The 15,445-nt window shown below is 48.7% G+C and overlaps 1 protein-coding gene across 4 annotated transcripts in view; it reads left to right on the forward strand.

Annotated features, from left to right (window-relative positions):
* Window positions 1-415: 415 nt before the first annotated feature.
* The window catches only part of arap2 (ArfGAP with RhoGAP domain, ankyrin repeat and PH domain 2), a 54,663-nt gene continuing 39,633 nt past the window's right edge, over window positions 416-15,445 (forward strand). For 2 of the 4 annotated variants that reach the window (XM_061808845.1, XM_061808842.1), the window contains exons 1-8: window positions 416-888; window positions 2,103-2,862; window positions 3,201-3,283; window positions 6,054-6,130; window positions 6,454-6,509; window positions 6,862-7,152; window positions 7,789-7,858; window positions 13,218-13,338. In XM_061808845.1, coding sequence (XP_061664829.1) covers window positions 2,144-2,862; window positions 3,201-3,283; window positions 6,054-6,130; window positions 6,454-6,509; window positions 6,862-7,152; window positions 7,789-7,858; window positions 13,218-13,338 — 1,417 coding nt within the window. In that variant the 5' untranslated portion in view covers window positions 416-888; window positions 2,103-2,143. Of the gene's footprint in view, window positions 1,466-2,102; window positions 2,863-3,200; window positions 3,284-6,053; window positions 6,131-6,453; window positions 6,510-6,861; window positions 7,153-7,788; window positions 7,859-13,217; window positions 13,339-15,445 lie in introns of those variants that run through there. The other 2 variants (XM_061808843.1, XM_061808846.1) reach the window with 2 other exon arrangements.

The following is a 15,445-nucleotide window of genomic DNA, read 5'->3' on the forward strand; positions in this document are numbered from 1 at the left end:
CAGAATGGAAACGCACTGGACAGGAGCCTAAAGTACCAAATACTCACACCAGAGGGCAGCAGAGTTTGGGGCCAATAGAACCTGGTTACATTGTAGAGAGGACTTTTATCCTAAATACTGCACGTTGATGTCATTTACGACTAAATTCGCTTGAAAATGAACTCAGTTTTGGGTCGTTCATAAATCGGGGAACCCAATGTTTTTGAAAAAAAAAAAAAAAAAACGTATGCTTTATTTGGTCACTTTTAATGCTTTTTAAATAAACAGTTATAACCGACACAGAATGTGATTCATCCAGCTCAAGAACGGTTACACTTTTTTTTTTTAATGAGTCTCATATAATATGTATTGCTGTATTTGATTTTTCTTTTTAAATTTATAGTCTGACTTGAATTCCGGTGACAATGTTGGAAATTGAGGATAATGTTTGATCTTTTACTAGTTGTAGTAATTGTTATGTGTTGGCGTCTACAAAACTATGATATAACGTCTGCTTTTGCTGAGAACATAACTTAAAGCCGTGCTCAATTTGATGGATATATTTATTTTCACGCGACCTTGCATTCCAGACTGCGCTTCGCCGAACGGGGCCGTGGGCGGGCCGGGCCGTGGAATTCAAGCCGGGGCACGCCGAGGCAACACGTCACGCTCGGCCTCACCTTGTGCTCGCAACCAGGAAACCCGCGCGTGCAGTCGGCCCGATCTTAAAATCAGCTCGTCGGCTGAAGGGTGGGTGGGGGTATGAAATGCGGAAATAGTGGACATTTTGGACGGGTAAAGGAGGAGTGGTGCCCCAAATTTCGTACAGCAAAACGCTGCAGGTGGGAACGAGGTAACTGATTAACGAACTCACTTGGTGTGGCCAAGTCGTCCCGTTGCATGTTGCAGGTGAGTTTGTGCGCAGGTGTTTTCCGTGCGTGTCCAACGTGGTCGTCCGGGAAGACTTTGCCCCGTCTTGAGGTGCGCAAAGGTTGCTAGACACGCCCCCTCCGGGCTCGCTTCTGTCTTTCCGCAAGTTAGTTTTGAGAATAATTTGCGTAACCCCGTTGTGAGCATGCAGTTAAAAGTACTTGCAGTGACTGAAAATGTCAAGTTTTTGTCCAGCCTTGTTCTTATCACTGATGATAATATTGTAAAATAATGTTGGGAACTCGGAAACATAAAGTGCTAAACGGAACACCCGTGCCTTATAAGTCTCGAAGACCTGGAGCAATCATAATCTAAACTGTGGTTGACTTCATCTGCGGAGGTTTTTAAATGGACGAAGGAAAATAATAATAACAAAAACAAAACAAAAAAAAAAAATCAGAAAAATAAGTCCAGATAGCTTAAGAATGTTCTCAAGTCCAGCAAGGTGGTATCTGTACTCATACCCGGTGCCACAAGATCCGTAAATAGGAAAGCAGGGCAATCAACTGCTGCATGTGGAGCCGACTTTAACCTGGGTCGGTAGTGGAAATCACAGGTATGTTCCAAATCACCTGGAAGCTATTTATTTTTAAGGGTAAGCTCAGATGCATTAGAAACAACATTGAACTGTTTTGGGATCAACGTTTGCGGTATATTCATGGTGTAAATCTTGAAAATAGGCAATTGTAAACATTTGTGAGGGATTCTTTGTTTACTAGTCCCCCCCCCCCCCCCCCGCCCTTTCCTTCAAAAAGATTTGACTGACCTTGTGCATGTGTGGTGTTGCACTCCAAATGTGCTTGCAGGAAAGCAGAAGTAGTGTTTGTGGTCTCGTCAGTGTGTAGCTCAAAAGAGAAGAAGTGGGCAAAGCAAGACCTTAACGTGACATTTCTGTGACTTGTGTGAGATCGCGAAAGACATTTTTTTTTTTTTTTCTCTTCGTGCCGACGCTGTGAAACGTCAGCAAAAGCGCGAGGCCTCGTTTTTGGTGTCTTCCTCGTAAATTCAACCTGGAGCTGATCAGAATGATTCGTGCGATGAAGACGGTGGGACGTATTGCCTCAGAGCCGTTTCCTGCGGTTTCATCGAGCCGTGTTGCAAATGTGTCTCATCATGCTCGCTGGAGCCAGCAGTCTTTTTGCCAGACCAAATGCGGCTCCTACCGTTACTCTGCTGTATTGTTTTGTCTTCAGCGCAAAGACTGAAGTACGGCTAGATGTTGCCCTAGAACGTCATGTTGGAAACTCCGGAGCCGACCCAGGAGATCGAGCACTGGCTCTTTAGCCTCCACCTCTCCCAGTACGTGTCCTATTTCCAGTCCGGCGGCTACCGGTCTCTAGAGGACTGCGCGGACCTCACAGATGAGCGTCTCAGAGAGCTCAACGTACTCCCGACGGGGCACCGCAGGCGCATTCTTCGCAGTCTGGAGGCGCTGGGTGTAAAGAAGCAAAACCACGGAGAAGAAGCCCAGAATCCGCCGTTGTATCGGAGAACAGTCTTCCTGGAGGAAAACAAAAGAGGGCGTTCCTGTCAGCACTATCGTCTAAAAGAATGGCAGCCGTCGGAATTAGAAGGGAGTCAGACTTTGCCTCCGGGAGCTGGCCTCGGAGTGCAGATGGAAGAAGGTGGGCCACCGCAACCGGCCCAACGAGAGCCTGAGAATGTCCCGGTGTCCGTGTTAGAAGAACTCTGCTCCCCTGCCTCCTCCTCCAGCAGCACAGAGTCACTGGCAACTTCTGAAATCCCAGCAGACTGGGAGATTTCCGCCAATTTTGTGGAGTCCGCTGGTGACGTCCCGACCCTGGTCGAGGAGCAAGGGTCTTCCCGGTGCGACATGGTGGAGAACGCCATCTACAACGCACAGCCCACCGCCGCCGTCTCCAGAGGCCCACGGTTGACTCGCTCTTACCGCCTTAGGCACAGACCTGTACCTGACATCCCACAACAAGACAGGTAAAGTTTCCGCAAGATCTTTGAACTGAGAGAACCGCGTTACTGTTGCGCAGTCTTGAAATGTAGTACGCTGTGGTTATTTTTGCAACGCTGAAAACGCTAACGCTAGCTGACGAACGGTCACCGAACCCTGTCCCGGAACCGTCAAAAGACACCAAATGCTCTGTAGCCTCACAGCTTTTTTCTGTGAAGATACTTGTACTCAAGTAGTAAGTAAGCAGGTACTGATTTCAGGACAGCTCGTGCGTCTTCAATAGCAAGTGCTGCACTTTATGAAAGTCACTCAGAGTTAGCGGAGTTGTTTTCATTGTGGTCGCCGGTGCTCTTCCCCCTCTCAGGCGGGCACCACCATCGCAAACAAGCGGGCCCGAACAGCCAACCGTCTGCAGGGGTCCCTCCGGTGAGAGCGGCGCACAGAAAGGTACACGCCGTCTTGCCGCTGCGTTCACTTTGCACGTGCCATGAATATTTCATTTGGCGGCGGAGTCGGCGGTGGGGTTGTTTGCCCGGATGAAAGAAGGTAAGGGGGAGGGCTGGCGCGGAGTCTGCTGTTTGGCGGCTGCGTCGTGGGAAGCGGCGGCGCACGTCTCGGGGAATATTGTCTCTCTTATCTTGTCCCCTTCCAACTAGTGAGACCTGAGTCTGTATTCCTGTCAGGCAGCTTTGAAGAACCCTTTCTTTCCTCTGTCCTCTTAGTTAGTGCTGGAGTAAAAGTAGGGTTTAAACTAATGGTGGAATTATTGGACTGGAGGTGAATCATGTTCAGACCCGAACGGTTCCAGGTAGGGGGTTGGTGTAAAAGTCAAATGTCCCCTGTCCATCTTTTCCCCGAGCACTTGTCTGTTGGTAGGCCTCGTTTTCCCTCTCCGAAATGAATACGAGACACGGGGGGAGAGAGGGAGACGAGAGGAGATTGATGCAAAACAGGCTCAGATGCCGGCGAAGAGGGAGCCGAGACGTTCCCGGCGCTGAGGACTGGGAGCTTGCCTCCCCAAAGTTGGACGTTTCCGATCATGTACAGCGATGTACTTTGCATGTATGCAAGTTTGCTTCATTCCCACAAGCAGCTGCTAAAAATGTAGTTTACCCTCCGTGTGGAAACAAGTTTTGCCATACAGTAGCCCCCACCCCCCAGCAGTCCGGTGGAAAGGGTAACACGCTGGCGTCACACTTCTAAAGTTCAGGGTTCAAATCTACTGTCTGGAGTTCTCCGTGTGCTTATGTGGGGTTTCTCTCTGGATTCTGCTTTCCTCCTGCCTTCCCAATGTTAGGTTAGTTCATGACGGATGAGAAATAAAGTAGTTGACATCTGTCAGTATGGAAAGGGTTAAATAGCCATTGCTAAAGCTTTAGGACTCCAGCAAACCACGGTGAGGGCCATTATGCTCAAATGGAGAAAATAATGGCACAGTGGTCAGCCTTCCCAGGAGTTGACTGGCCCAACCAGTTCTTAGGTTTAGGGCGGGTAGCGTTGAATTTTTTTTTTTTTTTTTCAGTCATTCAAGAACTCGGGTAGCTTTCTGTAATGCAGTAACGGTATTTACTTCTGTTGGATGATCATTTTAATAATCGGGCAGAAAAGCGCAAATAATCACACAAAAGTGACACGACTTCACACATGGACTAAGACATTTTAGAAAAGTATACAAGCTATTAACGTTAAACTTTTGTAATTTTTGCACGGTTGCGGATGGCGAACCGCGGACATGCGGGTCTTGACTGTGTACAGTATTGCCGTGCGTGTCGGAAATGCGTGGCAGATGTTTGCCAAGGTGCGGGGATTAAAGGTTAGTTCGAGGTTAATTATTGCCTCGGCTTTGATTGCCAATCGCCCGCCGTCGGCTTTGCTGTCCCGCCCGATCAGCGCAGGCCTGACGCACACCGATAATGACAAGAAAGTGACCCGCGAGTGGCTTCCTTAAAATTGGAGGAGGAGGTGTCGTCGGGAGGAAAATCGATGGCGACACTAAATCGGCGCTGATAGCCGTTTCTCCTCCCAGAGTGCCACTTAAGAGGGTGCGTTGCGGAGCCCATAAAGAGGACCAACGCGAAGAATGGAAGGCGCCGGGCGGCACTTTGGCCCCTTAGCGTGCGGCGGCGCTCAGAGGGGTCAAGTGATGGATGCCGATAAACGCCGAGCGTACACTCGGATCGGCGCAACTAGCCTCCGTCGTCACGCTAACGGAGCCCGGAACGGGGCCTCGGCGGCGCTACGTACTGCCCTTTGGAAACCGCCAATCCGCAAGGCCGCCGAGCCGTCGCTGTATCTTGCGTGCGCTTGTTTGACCCGCCATCCTTTTATCCGCAGGCGCGTTTATGTGTCTGAAGGCGTTTCCATCTTTTTGGACGTCTTTTTAGTCTATATTTTGTGTGTGTTGTGTGTACAGCCTGCAGCGGCATCTTCTGTCCCGCACAATCCTCAGGAGAAGCTGGTGTCATCTTTCACTGTGACAGGCTGTGGCCCACGCATGGTGGCCCCCGGGTCTCCAGACTAATAATGTCTGGCCACAGTCTCTTCTTCTTCTTCTTCTTCTTCTTTGCCTCCCCCAAACAAAGTCTCAGCAGAAGGAAACGGTGCACGGAGAATGGGCCGGATGCTCTAGTGGATCACGCGTTACCAAATGTATTTGATTTCATCTCTTGCACTGTCGTGTTGTAAAAGGAAGTTGGGGGGGAAAAAAAAAAAAGTACGACTTGTATTTTAAATGCAAAAGTTGAAAATGACTAGAATTTCGCGTGATTGTATTTGGAATACGAAGTTTTGGTAACTTGGCACATCCCCAGTTACATGTCGCATACTCCCAAAATAAAATACAGTAATGCGTGATCTGCATTGTCGCGCATCCCAGTCGCCAAGGCCGGGGGCAAACCTGAAGGAGCGGCCCGGTGAATTGAATTGCGACATTCAGTCGGGACGCACAAACTGTTTATGCTGGGCATTATTACTCTGCGCTGCTTTTGCCTTTCCATGAAAAACGACAACGTTGTAGTTTTTGGGAGGGGAAGGCGTTCACGGAACACATGAAAGAAAAGAACGCCGGAAAAAATCGACTCTTAATCACGTACCTGGAAAAATCTACTTCCCGTCACGGTGCCATTAAAATAGACCGAAAGGTACGCGGAATGGTCTCGTCTTGCGTCGAGCACGGTGGTAAAAGCTCTCTTTTTGTTGTCTGCTGTCTCCTTTTTAGCTCCACTTCACAGAACCTTGACGCCCATCGCTCCCTACGGAGAGACCTTCCTGTACAACAGCGCTCAAAGCGTTCCGGTAAGAGGGCGTCCACTCCCACTGGTGCGCCGTTCGCAGCAGCTTACCAAAGAAGAACAAATGTTTTTTGTTTTTTTTTTAATATATATATATACTTATATATATATAGCCCCTCTCAGATCTTTGACATCATCACAGGCCGCCGCGTTGATGTTGTCACATAACAGAGTAGCGCTTCTTTCTCCGCTGACCGAGCGGTTCACAGAAATGTCAGCCGGCCCGCGAAAGTTAGCGCCGCCTAACGCGGGCGCGCCCGAACTGCATCCGAACGGAACGGCGGGCACTTTGTTTTGGTCTGACGCTCTCCCCGGTGCCCCTTACAGGACCGGGGGCCCAAAGAAGTGGCGCCGAAGGACAAGTTGAAAAAGAAGAAGCAGAGGTACGGTCCGTCGTTCTAACGTGCGCCGGCGCTATAAATAAAAAATAACTTCTGACCATGTTTGTGTTTTTGCGGTAAACATGTCTCGGCGCGGCAGACTAGATAATAAGACTGTTTTATGTCGTCGACGTCGTGAACGTGCGCACCCGCAGCTGAAACGGAAGATAATTTTAGTCGAGGGACCAATCAGGAGTAATGAAAATAGATTGAAAATGCATCGCCTTCAAAGTTGAAGGCGACACGGACTCCCATCTTCTCGCCCAGTTTTGTCCAGCTCCGTTCCAATTTTGGAAGAAGCGATGTCACTCCGCCGCCTTCTTATTTGCGTCTCTGAATCTTTTCCAACCCTCAGATCCAAGGACACAGACTCCGCCCCTGTTCCGACGATGCCCGACCCTTACAACGACGAATACTCCACGGTGGAAGAGTGCGCCAGCCTTTTGCCCAGTTTGCCGCAAAATGCGGCCTCCGCTCCCGTCTCTCGCTGCTCTTCCGTGCTCACGGTGAACTGCGACCTCTACTCCAAATCTCTCGAGACCTCCGCAGACGGTCTGCCCGACATTTCCCCGTACGCGTGCTTTTACGGCGCCCCGGGACCTCACGTGCTAAAAATGGGCTGGCTGGATAAGCTTTCACCTCAAGGGTAAGTTGGTGAAACCTTGAGTGAATGTGGGGCATCCGAAAAAGTATTTTTGAGCGTTCCGGAAATGAGTCAGTCGGGTCAATTAAATCGTGCCGTTAGAGGGGGGGGGGATAGAATGTTTTTACTCACACTTCTACTTACAGTTCCCTGATCAACACCTGAAAGGTTTGTGCTATCTTTGGCTTTTATTTGGAAATGCTGACAATTCGCTCCAGCGTTTTTAGGCCCTCACCCATTTGGTGAAGATCTGCGCTGCGGTAGCGCTCAACCTTTTGGATTTATGGGCCAAAAGTTCATCCCAAGTGTCGCAATACCATAACAAGATTCCCCTCAGACACGTTGGAATTTGTGTCGTGGTCTGATAAAATGACTAATCTTGGGTTTTGAATGCCACAAAATCCTGAAAATTCGACAGGGCTGTGTGGACTTTCTACATCTGTTTGGCGGTATGGTCAGCAGGGTCTCGATAGGGTTGAGGTCTGTGGATTTAGTTTCAGCCATTTTCTAGCAAAAACGTGTAAAAATGTACACAGAGTTTCACATGTAAACGGCCGGAACTTAAAAGTTGGAAAAAGCGAAGGGTATCAGATCCGACGTCCATTTGTGGAACCAAAACGCCTCGCGTTGTTTTCGCAGGAAGCGGGTCTTTCAACGGCGCTGGGTGCGGTTCGACGGCGAGAGCCTGGCCTACTACAACAGCGACAAGGTAACTTTGAACACCCGACAGACGCCAGCGCTCAAAAGAAAATTGATATTCCGACACCTCGTCATCGTTAGCGTTGCGAGCTAATGGGGGCAAGGACAAAGGGACTTGAAGGCACCGCGGCAGACTTGGGTTGCCGATGCCCAGCCGGCTGTGTGGCAGAATACATCGGCGTAGCATTCGCATCAGACAATTGCGGCGCCCCCGATCGGGCTGAGCTCCCCCTTTTTTTTTTTTTTGTTTTTTTTTTTTTTGCCACAGCACATCACGATCGATGATGTGCGACCCGTCTGACGGCGCCTCGTTAATCACTTGCTAATTACGGCCCTCTGTGCCCGCTCACGCGCCGCCGCCCCGACTCCCTCCCGACTTCTTTCCATCGCATCGCTCGCTTTATTTATCAGGACACGCTTCGCCACAGGCAGGACGGGAATCGTCAGGGAGGGCCAGCGAGTCAGCGCTTTATAGACCACGACGTGGCGTTTTCTCGCGCGGAGGGATATGGCGAGACCTTGCCTTGGTGCTCACTATCAATGTCAGGAAAAGTCCTTTAACGCGGCCCTGGTTTCGCTGTCAATGGTCGCCGGGGTTGTTCGTGTAATAAAGGCCGAGCTCCCCGCCGGTCACCGGGCGACGGGAGCGTCACGGGTGCGCTCGCCGGTACGTGGCTCGGCGCCAAAACATCGCCATGCCCGTCCTCGCTCCGAAACTTTTAACACCCGCAAACTCTCTTTTGTAGTATGAAATCCCGCGGGATCTGTCAGCCCCAGACTGAACTAATCGCACTTAATCACAGTCGCAGCTTGAAAGGTCTCCGGTGATGTCATCACCGGGAGGGGGCGGGCGAGCCGAGGTGGCGTGGGAGAGGAGCGAGATCATCGGTCTCACTTGTTCCCGCCGGCTCGCCGCGTTGCATCCAATCCATCTCATCAATCGGCCCCTTTTCGCCTGATTTCGTCAAGACGAGGGGATTGGCTCTGGAGAACGCTCTGGGCCTTTCGATTTAGTCCTCTGGGTCTCCGTACGAGTGTGTGTGTGTGTCCAAAGCCCGGCTTCAAGGGAATCCGGGGATGAAGTGAGGAGGATGGGCAGGGTTTTAGGATCGGGGATCAGCCTTTGCAGTGTGTCGGCCTGATGCCGCAAATCCCTCCGTTGACAGTTACTGGAACCACAGCTGACGTGTTATCTTACATGCCAAATATGTATCTCTTCCCCCCCCCCACACCTGCACTAAACCAAAAATGTCAGTCATCATTGTTGATGACCTCTTTGTAATATGAATCGGCCACCAGCCGCCATCCTTTCCTTTCAACATAGTGGAAACCCCCCCCACCCCAAAAAAAAAAAAAAAAAAAAATCAGTTCTCATAATCGATTGAGATCTGACCAATTCCAAACGCCACAAAATTTAGTAACGACTGGTGAATACGGTGAAAAGGAGCCATTTTTTTTTCTCTCACTTTCCAGTCTCATTTTTCCACAGAATCCGTCACCAAAATGGCTTCCACCACAAAACTTGAAGGTGGTAAACAAAATGAGCATTATTGTCTTTTTTTCCCCCGTGCTAAACTCATTAACGTAGTGGTTTTCAAACTATTAGGCGTGCTGCAATTCTGACGGGTGTGGGGGGGGGGGGGGGGCAGTGGGCAACCATTCACTACCATGAACACTTTTCATTATTCAGTCACACGGAGGTGTTGTTAAGGAATATTGTTTTAGGGTGTTCATCTCCCCCCAAAAAAAGTGTGTGTGTGTGTGTGGGGGGGGGGGGGGGGGGGCTGCAAAAATGTCTTCTTAACAGCTACGCCTGGGAGTGCATCCAAGATGACGTGGGGAAAAAAACAAAACAAAAGGTGATTATTTATTCAGATGAATAACATCGCAGGTTAGACTAATTGGGGCCAATACAGAGAGCAGCTTTGGTTAAAAAAAAAAAAAAAAAAAATTACAAAATAGATGGTTAAAAATCTTCATTTAATAGCTCACTCAGGGATCGTGGGTGAGGTTTTCATTGCCACCAGTTGGTGTCCTCGTGCCTCCATCGCAAATGTGTTCCACCCCCCCCCCCTTTTTTTTTTTAAGCCCCCTGTGTGTGCCGCATCCCTACCCCTGCTCCCCCCAACCCTCCTCCCCGCTTCTATCTCCACATGGTGCCTCCATTGTTGTGTGCTTTAGCTCTCGCGCTCTGCCTTAATTGTTTCGTGAAGTTTACTGGCTTGTTTTTACTTTCTTTGTGGGGGCAAAAAAAAAAAAAAAAAAAAAAATAAAAAAAAAAAATAAAATAAAGAGCGAAAGGCGCAGGGAAAAAAATCTGCCGCGCCCCTCCCCACGCTCACGCCGGCTCTGCAGTGGAGAGAGGAGGTCAGCGTGAGGGGAAATAAGGATGGAGGGTGGTTGGGGGGGGGCGTCAGGTAAGTGCGTTATTGCCGAAAGAGATAGTTAGGCCTCATTGCTTTCTTTGTCCTCTTGAGGGTAGCGTGCATGCGTGTCTCTTTCGCCTGACCTCGTCTTTTCATCAGACTCTTCCTCGCGAGTATTTATAGATGCGCAAGTCGCAATTAAACAGCCCTCTCCTGCCTGACCCCCAAACTGCATTGAAGACAATTAATTACCGTTAAACCATACTGGTGGCGTAATTATCAGCCGCAGAGCTAATTCATCCAGTCGCACGCACGCACGCTGCTTTTCTCTTCAAAGGGGACGCGTTATCGGGAATTTACTTTTGCATGTCTGGATCCAAAGAGATGGCTCTCTAGAGGGCCTGTGCATCCATCAAATCGGAAATGACACAACCAAGTACGGTATAGAACCTTTATTTTTTGTTTTCCCCCAAAGACTCTGTTCGTGATCTGAAGCAGTGTTTCTAATTTGAATGAATGGGAAAAGAATTAGTCAGTTCCAGCTCCAAGCCAAACTCGGTTCCCGAATTTATTTATATATATATATATTGTTTCAAATCATCGTTTAGTTGAAAATAAATACAGCACAATGTCGAGAAATGTGAAAGCAAATCAGTACGGATGGCTCACTCTGCCCAACAGAACTCGAGGTCAAGAGTAATATTTTTAGGCTTCCCTATAGCAGTACCGTTTAGACTTTTTCGCGGAGGGCTAATTTGTGCGACGCATGTTTGCACTGCGCGAGAAAGAGCAACTGACCGACGAGGACAAGACAGAACGATAGAAAGTGGATGAATCTTCTTCTTTTCCTTTCGGCTTGTCCCGTTAGGGGTCGCCACAGCGTGTCATCTTTTGCCATCTTAGCCTATCTCCTGCATCTTCCTCTCAACACCCCAACTGCCCTCATGTCTTCCCTCACCACATCCATAAACCTTCTCTTTGGTCTTCCTCTCGCTCTCTCTTCCTTGACAGCTCCATCTTCAGCATCCTTCTACCAATATACTCACTCTCTCGCCTCTGAACATGTCCAAACCATCGAAGTCTGCTCTCTCGAATCTCGTCTCCAAAACATCCAGCTTTGGCCGTCCCTCGAATGAGCTCATTTCTAATCCTATCCAACCTGGTCACTCCGAGCGAGAACCTCAACATCTTCATTTCTGCCACCTCCAGTTCAGCTTCCTGTTGTTTCTTCAGCGTCGCCGTCTCTCATCCGTACATCATGGCCGGCCTCACCACTGTTTTGTAAACTTTGCCCTCCATCCTAGCAGAGACTCTTCTGTCACATAACACACCAGACACCTTTCGCCAGCTGTTCCAACCTGCTTGGACCCGTTTCTTCACTTCCTGACCACACTCTCCATTGCTCTGTATTGTTGACCCCAAGTATTTGAAGTCGTCCACCCTCGCTATCTCTTCTCCCTGTAGCCTCACTCTTCCCCCTCTACTTTTCTCATTCACGCACATATATTCAGTTTTACTTCGGCTAATCTTCATTCCACTCCTTTCCAGTGCATGTCTCCATCTTTCCAATTGTTCCTCTGCGTGCTCCCTGCTTTCACTGCATATGACAATATCATCTGCGAACATCATGGTCCAAGGGGATTCCAGTCTAACCTCATCTGTCAGCCTATCCATTACCACTGCAAACAGGAAGGGGCTCAGAGCTGATCCCTGATGCAAGTGGATGAATGCGTGATTTAAAAAAAAAACCTCTCCACTCATTGTTAACATCCAGCTTTAAGCGCGAGACCCCCCGCAGCCAACTTCGTTTGATGAGGTCTTCCCACCCCCCTTTCCCCATTTTTTGCATCATCTCTTTGGATCTCCCTTTTTTTTTTTTTTCTCCCTTTGTTCCCCTCAAGTCCTCCTTGCCCCCTCACGTGGACCCAATTTCTCCCGTTTTTCCCCTCCCCTTCTGCCCTCTCAGTGATATTTTTGGATGCTTGAATTTATTTTTTCCTCCCTTTTGTGGGCGGCAAGGTCAGCGGCTTAATTAAGGAATGGCAAGAGGGAGTCACAAGTTCACAGCCTCCTTTCGTGATTTCCTAGCATGTATGGCGGCGTGCAGCAAACCAAATGTCTTTTTTTTTCATACTTTGCAAAGATAATGACACTACGAGCATGAATAATGCAATCTCTGTCTTATTTTGCTTCTCACGAGCCAGTGGTTTTCACACCGCTCGAGCAACATAATGTTCGTCCCCCCCCCCCCCTTACTCGAACAATGGCTTTTTTTTTTTTTTTTTTGCCAGCAACTCTTAAAGGCATTTCTTTGTTACATCACGGCTTGAATACTGATTTGAAACGATGCCCTGGCATTAAGGTTTCTCGTTCACGCCGCCGTCTTTGCCGGTGTCAAAAGTGCCCCATCTTTGGTTGTTTGGTCGCCTCCGCGGGCGGGGAACACGGAACATTACGACGAATCCCACTTTACCACATTAGAAAGTGAATTGCGTTGAGAGCGTTATTTATTCTTCTCGGATGAATTTTGGGCTCCAATAAATGCTTCAAATTTAACCAATTTTGGAGTATGCTGGTAAAAATCTACATATTGTCGTGATCAATCGACAACAAATTTGGCATCAAGTTTTGATTCGATCGCTTCTCATCCGAGACGTGGGCGCCTTTTTTATCTACGTTATGGCTGGAGAGGCGCACGGGGAGGGCGTTTGCGTAAATAAATATGATGCCGTAATGATGGGTAATGGCTGGAGTTTTCACGAGGATATCAGTCAGCCGCGCTTCAAAATTGAATCCGATCTCAAACCAACAGCAAAGTAGCCGAGAATGACGCATCCATTGATGCAAACAATGCTCTGTGTGTGTGTGTGGGGGTGGGGGGTGGGGGGTGGGAGAAGTAATTCCGACTAGAGAGGGAAAAGAACAACAGCTCGATAATACTATTACAATTTGCCGTGTTTGCTTGCAAGTTGTTTAGCGGGTCCTGTCTGCTTCTCTGTGCAGGAAATGTACTCCAAAGGGATGATTCTGGCCACCGCCATCCGACAGGTCCGAGGTTTAGGTGACAACAAGTTTGAGGTGGTCACCTCTCTTCGCACCTTCATATTCCGAGCGGAGAAAGAAGGTGTGGACTCGCGCATTTCTCTTCATCTTATCTCCTTACAAGCCGCTTACGCCCACGGGCTGGATATCGTGAACGTCGTTCTTTGCAAATTCCGCCTAACGTCTGATTGCACTCATGGTAAATGTTTTTCAATTGGAGTTCTTTTGTTTGCTTTTGTTGACGATAACTGGGTTGTAGGTGGCGCCTCTGTTGGGTTGGAAAAAGAGAGCAAAAGACCAAGAAACTTGGCCTTGTCCCCCCCCCTCATGCATCTTTTAACGAGCCGGCTCGCCTTGGAGCGAAGACTCATCAATCTTTGGGGAGCGCGCAAGAACCAGGAAGACCCGAGGAGGCTGATGGGGGGGGAAGAGCGAGTTAGTGGAGCGGAGTTAAGGAGCTGCGGAACATGGAGGGAGGAAGTGAAGGAATAATAGCAGGGGGATGCGCAAAGTAGGGGATGAAGAGGTAAAGGCGGCGCCGGCAGGCGAAGGGCAAAGCGGGGATGGAAGGAACGGAGGAAGGAGTAAATAATTGACGGTGATCCCGCACCGGGGCCGCAGACTCGGAGCTTTCGGCTTCGGGACATTGAAGGTAAAACTGTGCACGGGGGACTTCAGTTAACTTGACGCGGAAGTAAGAGTACTTGGGGAGCAAGGCAGAAGCCGAGATTAGAACCTTGGACCGACCTCGGAACCGTGAGGCAGACGTGCAAACCGCTTGTCCAAAAAGTGACAATAACAAGTTGGGCGTGCGCTGAAGCGCTCCGAGAAGAATTTCAGGCTGGAGCAAATTTACAGGCGGGAATGTGCCGGGTCAATTTATTGCGTTTTGGACTGAGAAAAGCAAAGTATTTGTAAATATAGTAGAAAAATATATCATATATCATCGCTCAGTCGCCCGCCACCCGAAAATCATGTTCAATGGTGGATTTAATATGCTTAAAAAAAGGGTTGCGATGATGGAATATGACAGCAGCGCCGGCCGGCGGTCTTTCCTCCTGCCAGCCAGACAAAAAGCCTTTAACGCTTCTCAAAAATAAATGACTGGTTATGTCGTCTTCCCAAAGTCTTTTCCAAAGGTCTTAGAGCCTTGAGCGATGGCATTAATAAAACAATGAGCTGACGAAGCATTTCATCGAAATGAATGAATTTGCACGCACTTACCTTTGTTGGCTGAGGCCGTTCATTGCACCAAAGCATTGCAGCCGGCTATTTTTAAACAAAACAAGCTCACTCAAATGTTTACAAGCAACTATTTTCATTCTCGCTGTTAACCCCAAAACAATCTTGAGGCGACAGTTAGGCCGTGTGGCTCCGTGGAGTGAGGAAAGAGACCAGGTTTTACAACGCACCTCAGACAGTGGAGCGTTCCAAAGCGTTATGAATTTGTTTTGACGCTATTTTCAACACTTTAAATGGTTTAATAAGGCGTAAAAATCACAATCTGTCAGCCGGCGCGACATTATTTAGAGCGCTGTGTCTTGACCCGTCCTGGCGCAGACGTGTACGCTTGCTTTAAAAACAAACAAAAAAAAAAAAAGCGGGGGATTGAGTTCCACAAAAGAATCGGCAATATGGCGGGGCCACGGTAGGGGACCCGCCATATACGTTAGGAAGGGACCGTTGTAATTTCACACTTGGCGGGCAGGCGCTCCGGAGACCCAACTATTTGCATGTGAGCAATTAAAAAGTCAACTTTCCATAATAGATCCCCTTTAAAAAAGAAAAAAGTTGGATGAAAATGCGCTTGTTGGTTTTGTACAGATGCTAATGCGATGACTTGCAGCAGAGCAAATACAACAAATGCTCGTTTCTCTTCGTCTTTTATTTGAAATCCCTTCCTTTTGATGGAGGCTGCGTGGGCGGCCTTTAAGATCTGCTCGCCGGGTGCAGAGTGGACCTGGCTCTCTTTTCATCCACTTTCAATGCTTGACTCGCTTCTATTCTCGCACTATAAAGGGAACTCATCTCTCCAGCCCGAAACGTGTACTATTACCTCTTAACAATCCCCGAAGATGATGATTAATTTTTTAGCCACTCCCAACCGCAGGAGATACTCACCTGTGACAGGTAAAAAAAAAAAAAAAAAAAAAAATTGTGATCTAGAGAGACTATATAAAAACATATAT

The sequence above is a fragment of the Syngnathoides biaculeatus genome, chromosome 21 (assembly GCF_019802595.1).
Source record: "Syngnathoides biaculeatus isolate LvHL_M chromosome 21, ASM1980259v1, whole genome shotgun sequence".
In the NCBI taxonomy this organism is placed as follows: domain Eukaryota; kingdom Metazoa; phylum Chordata; class Actinopteri; order Syngnathiformes; family Syngnathidae; genus Syngnathoides; species Syngnathoides biaculeatus.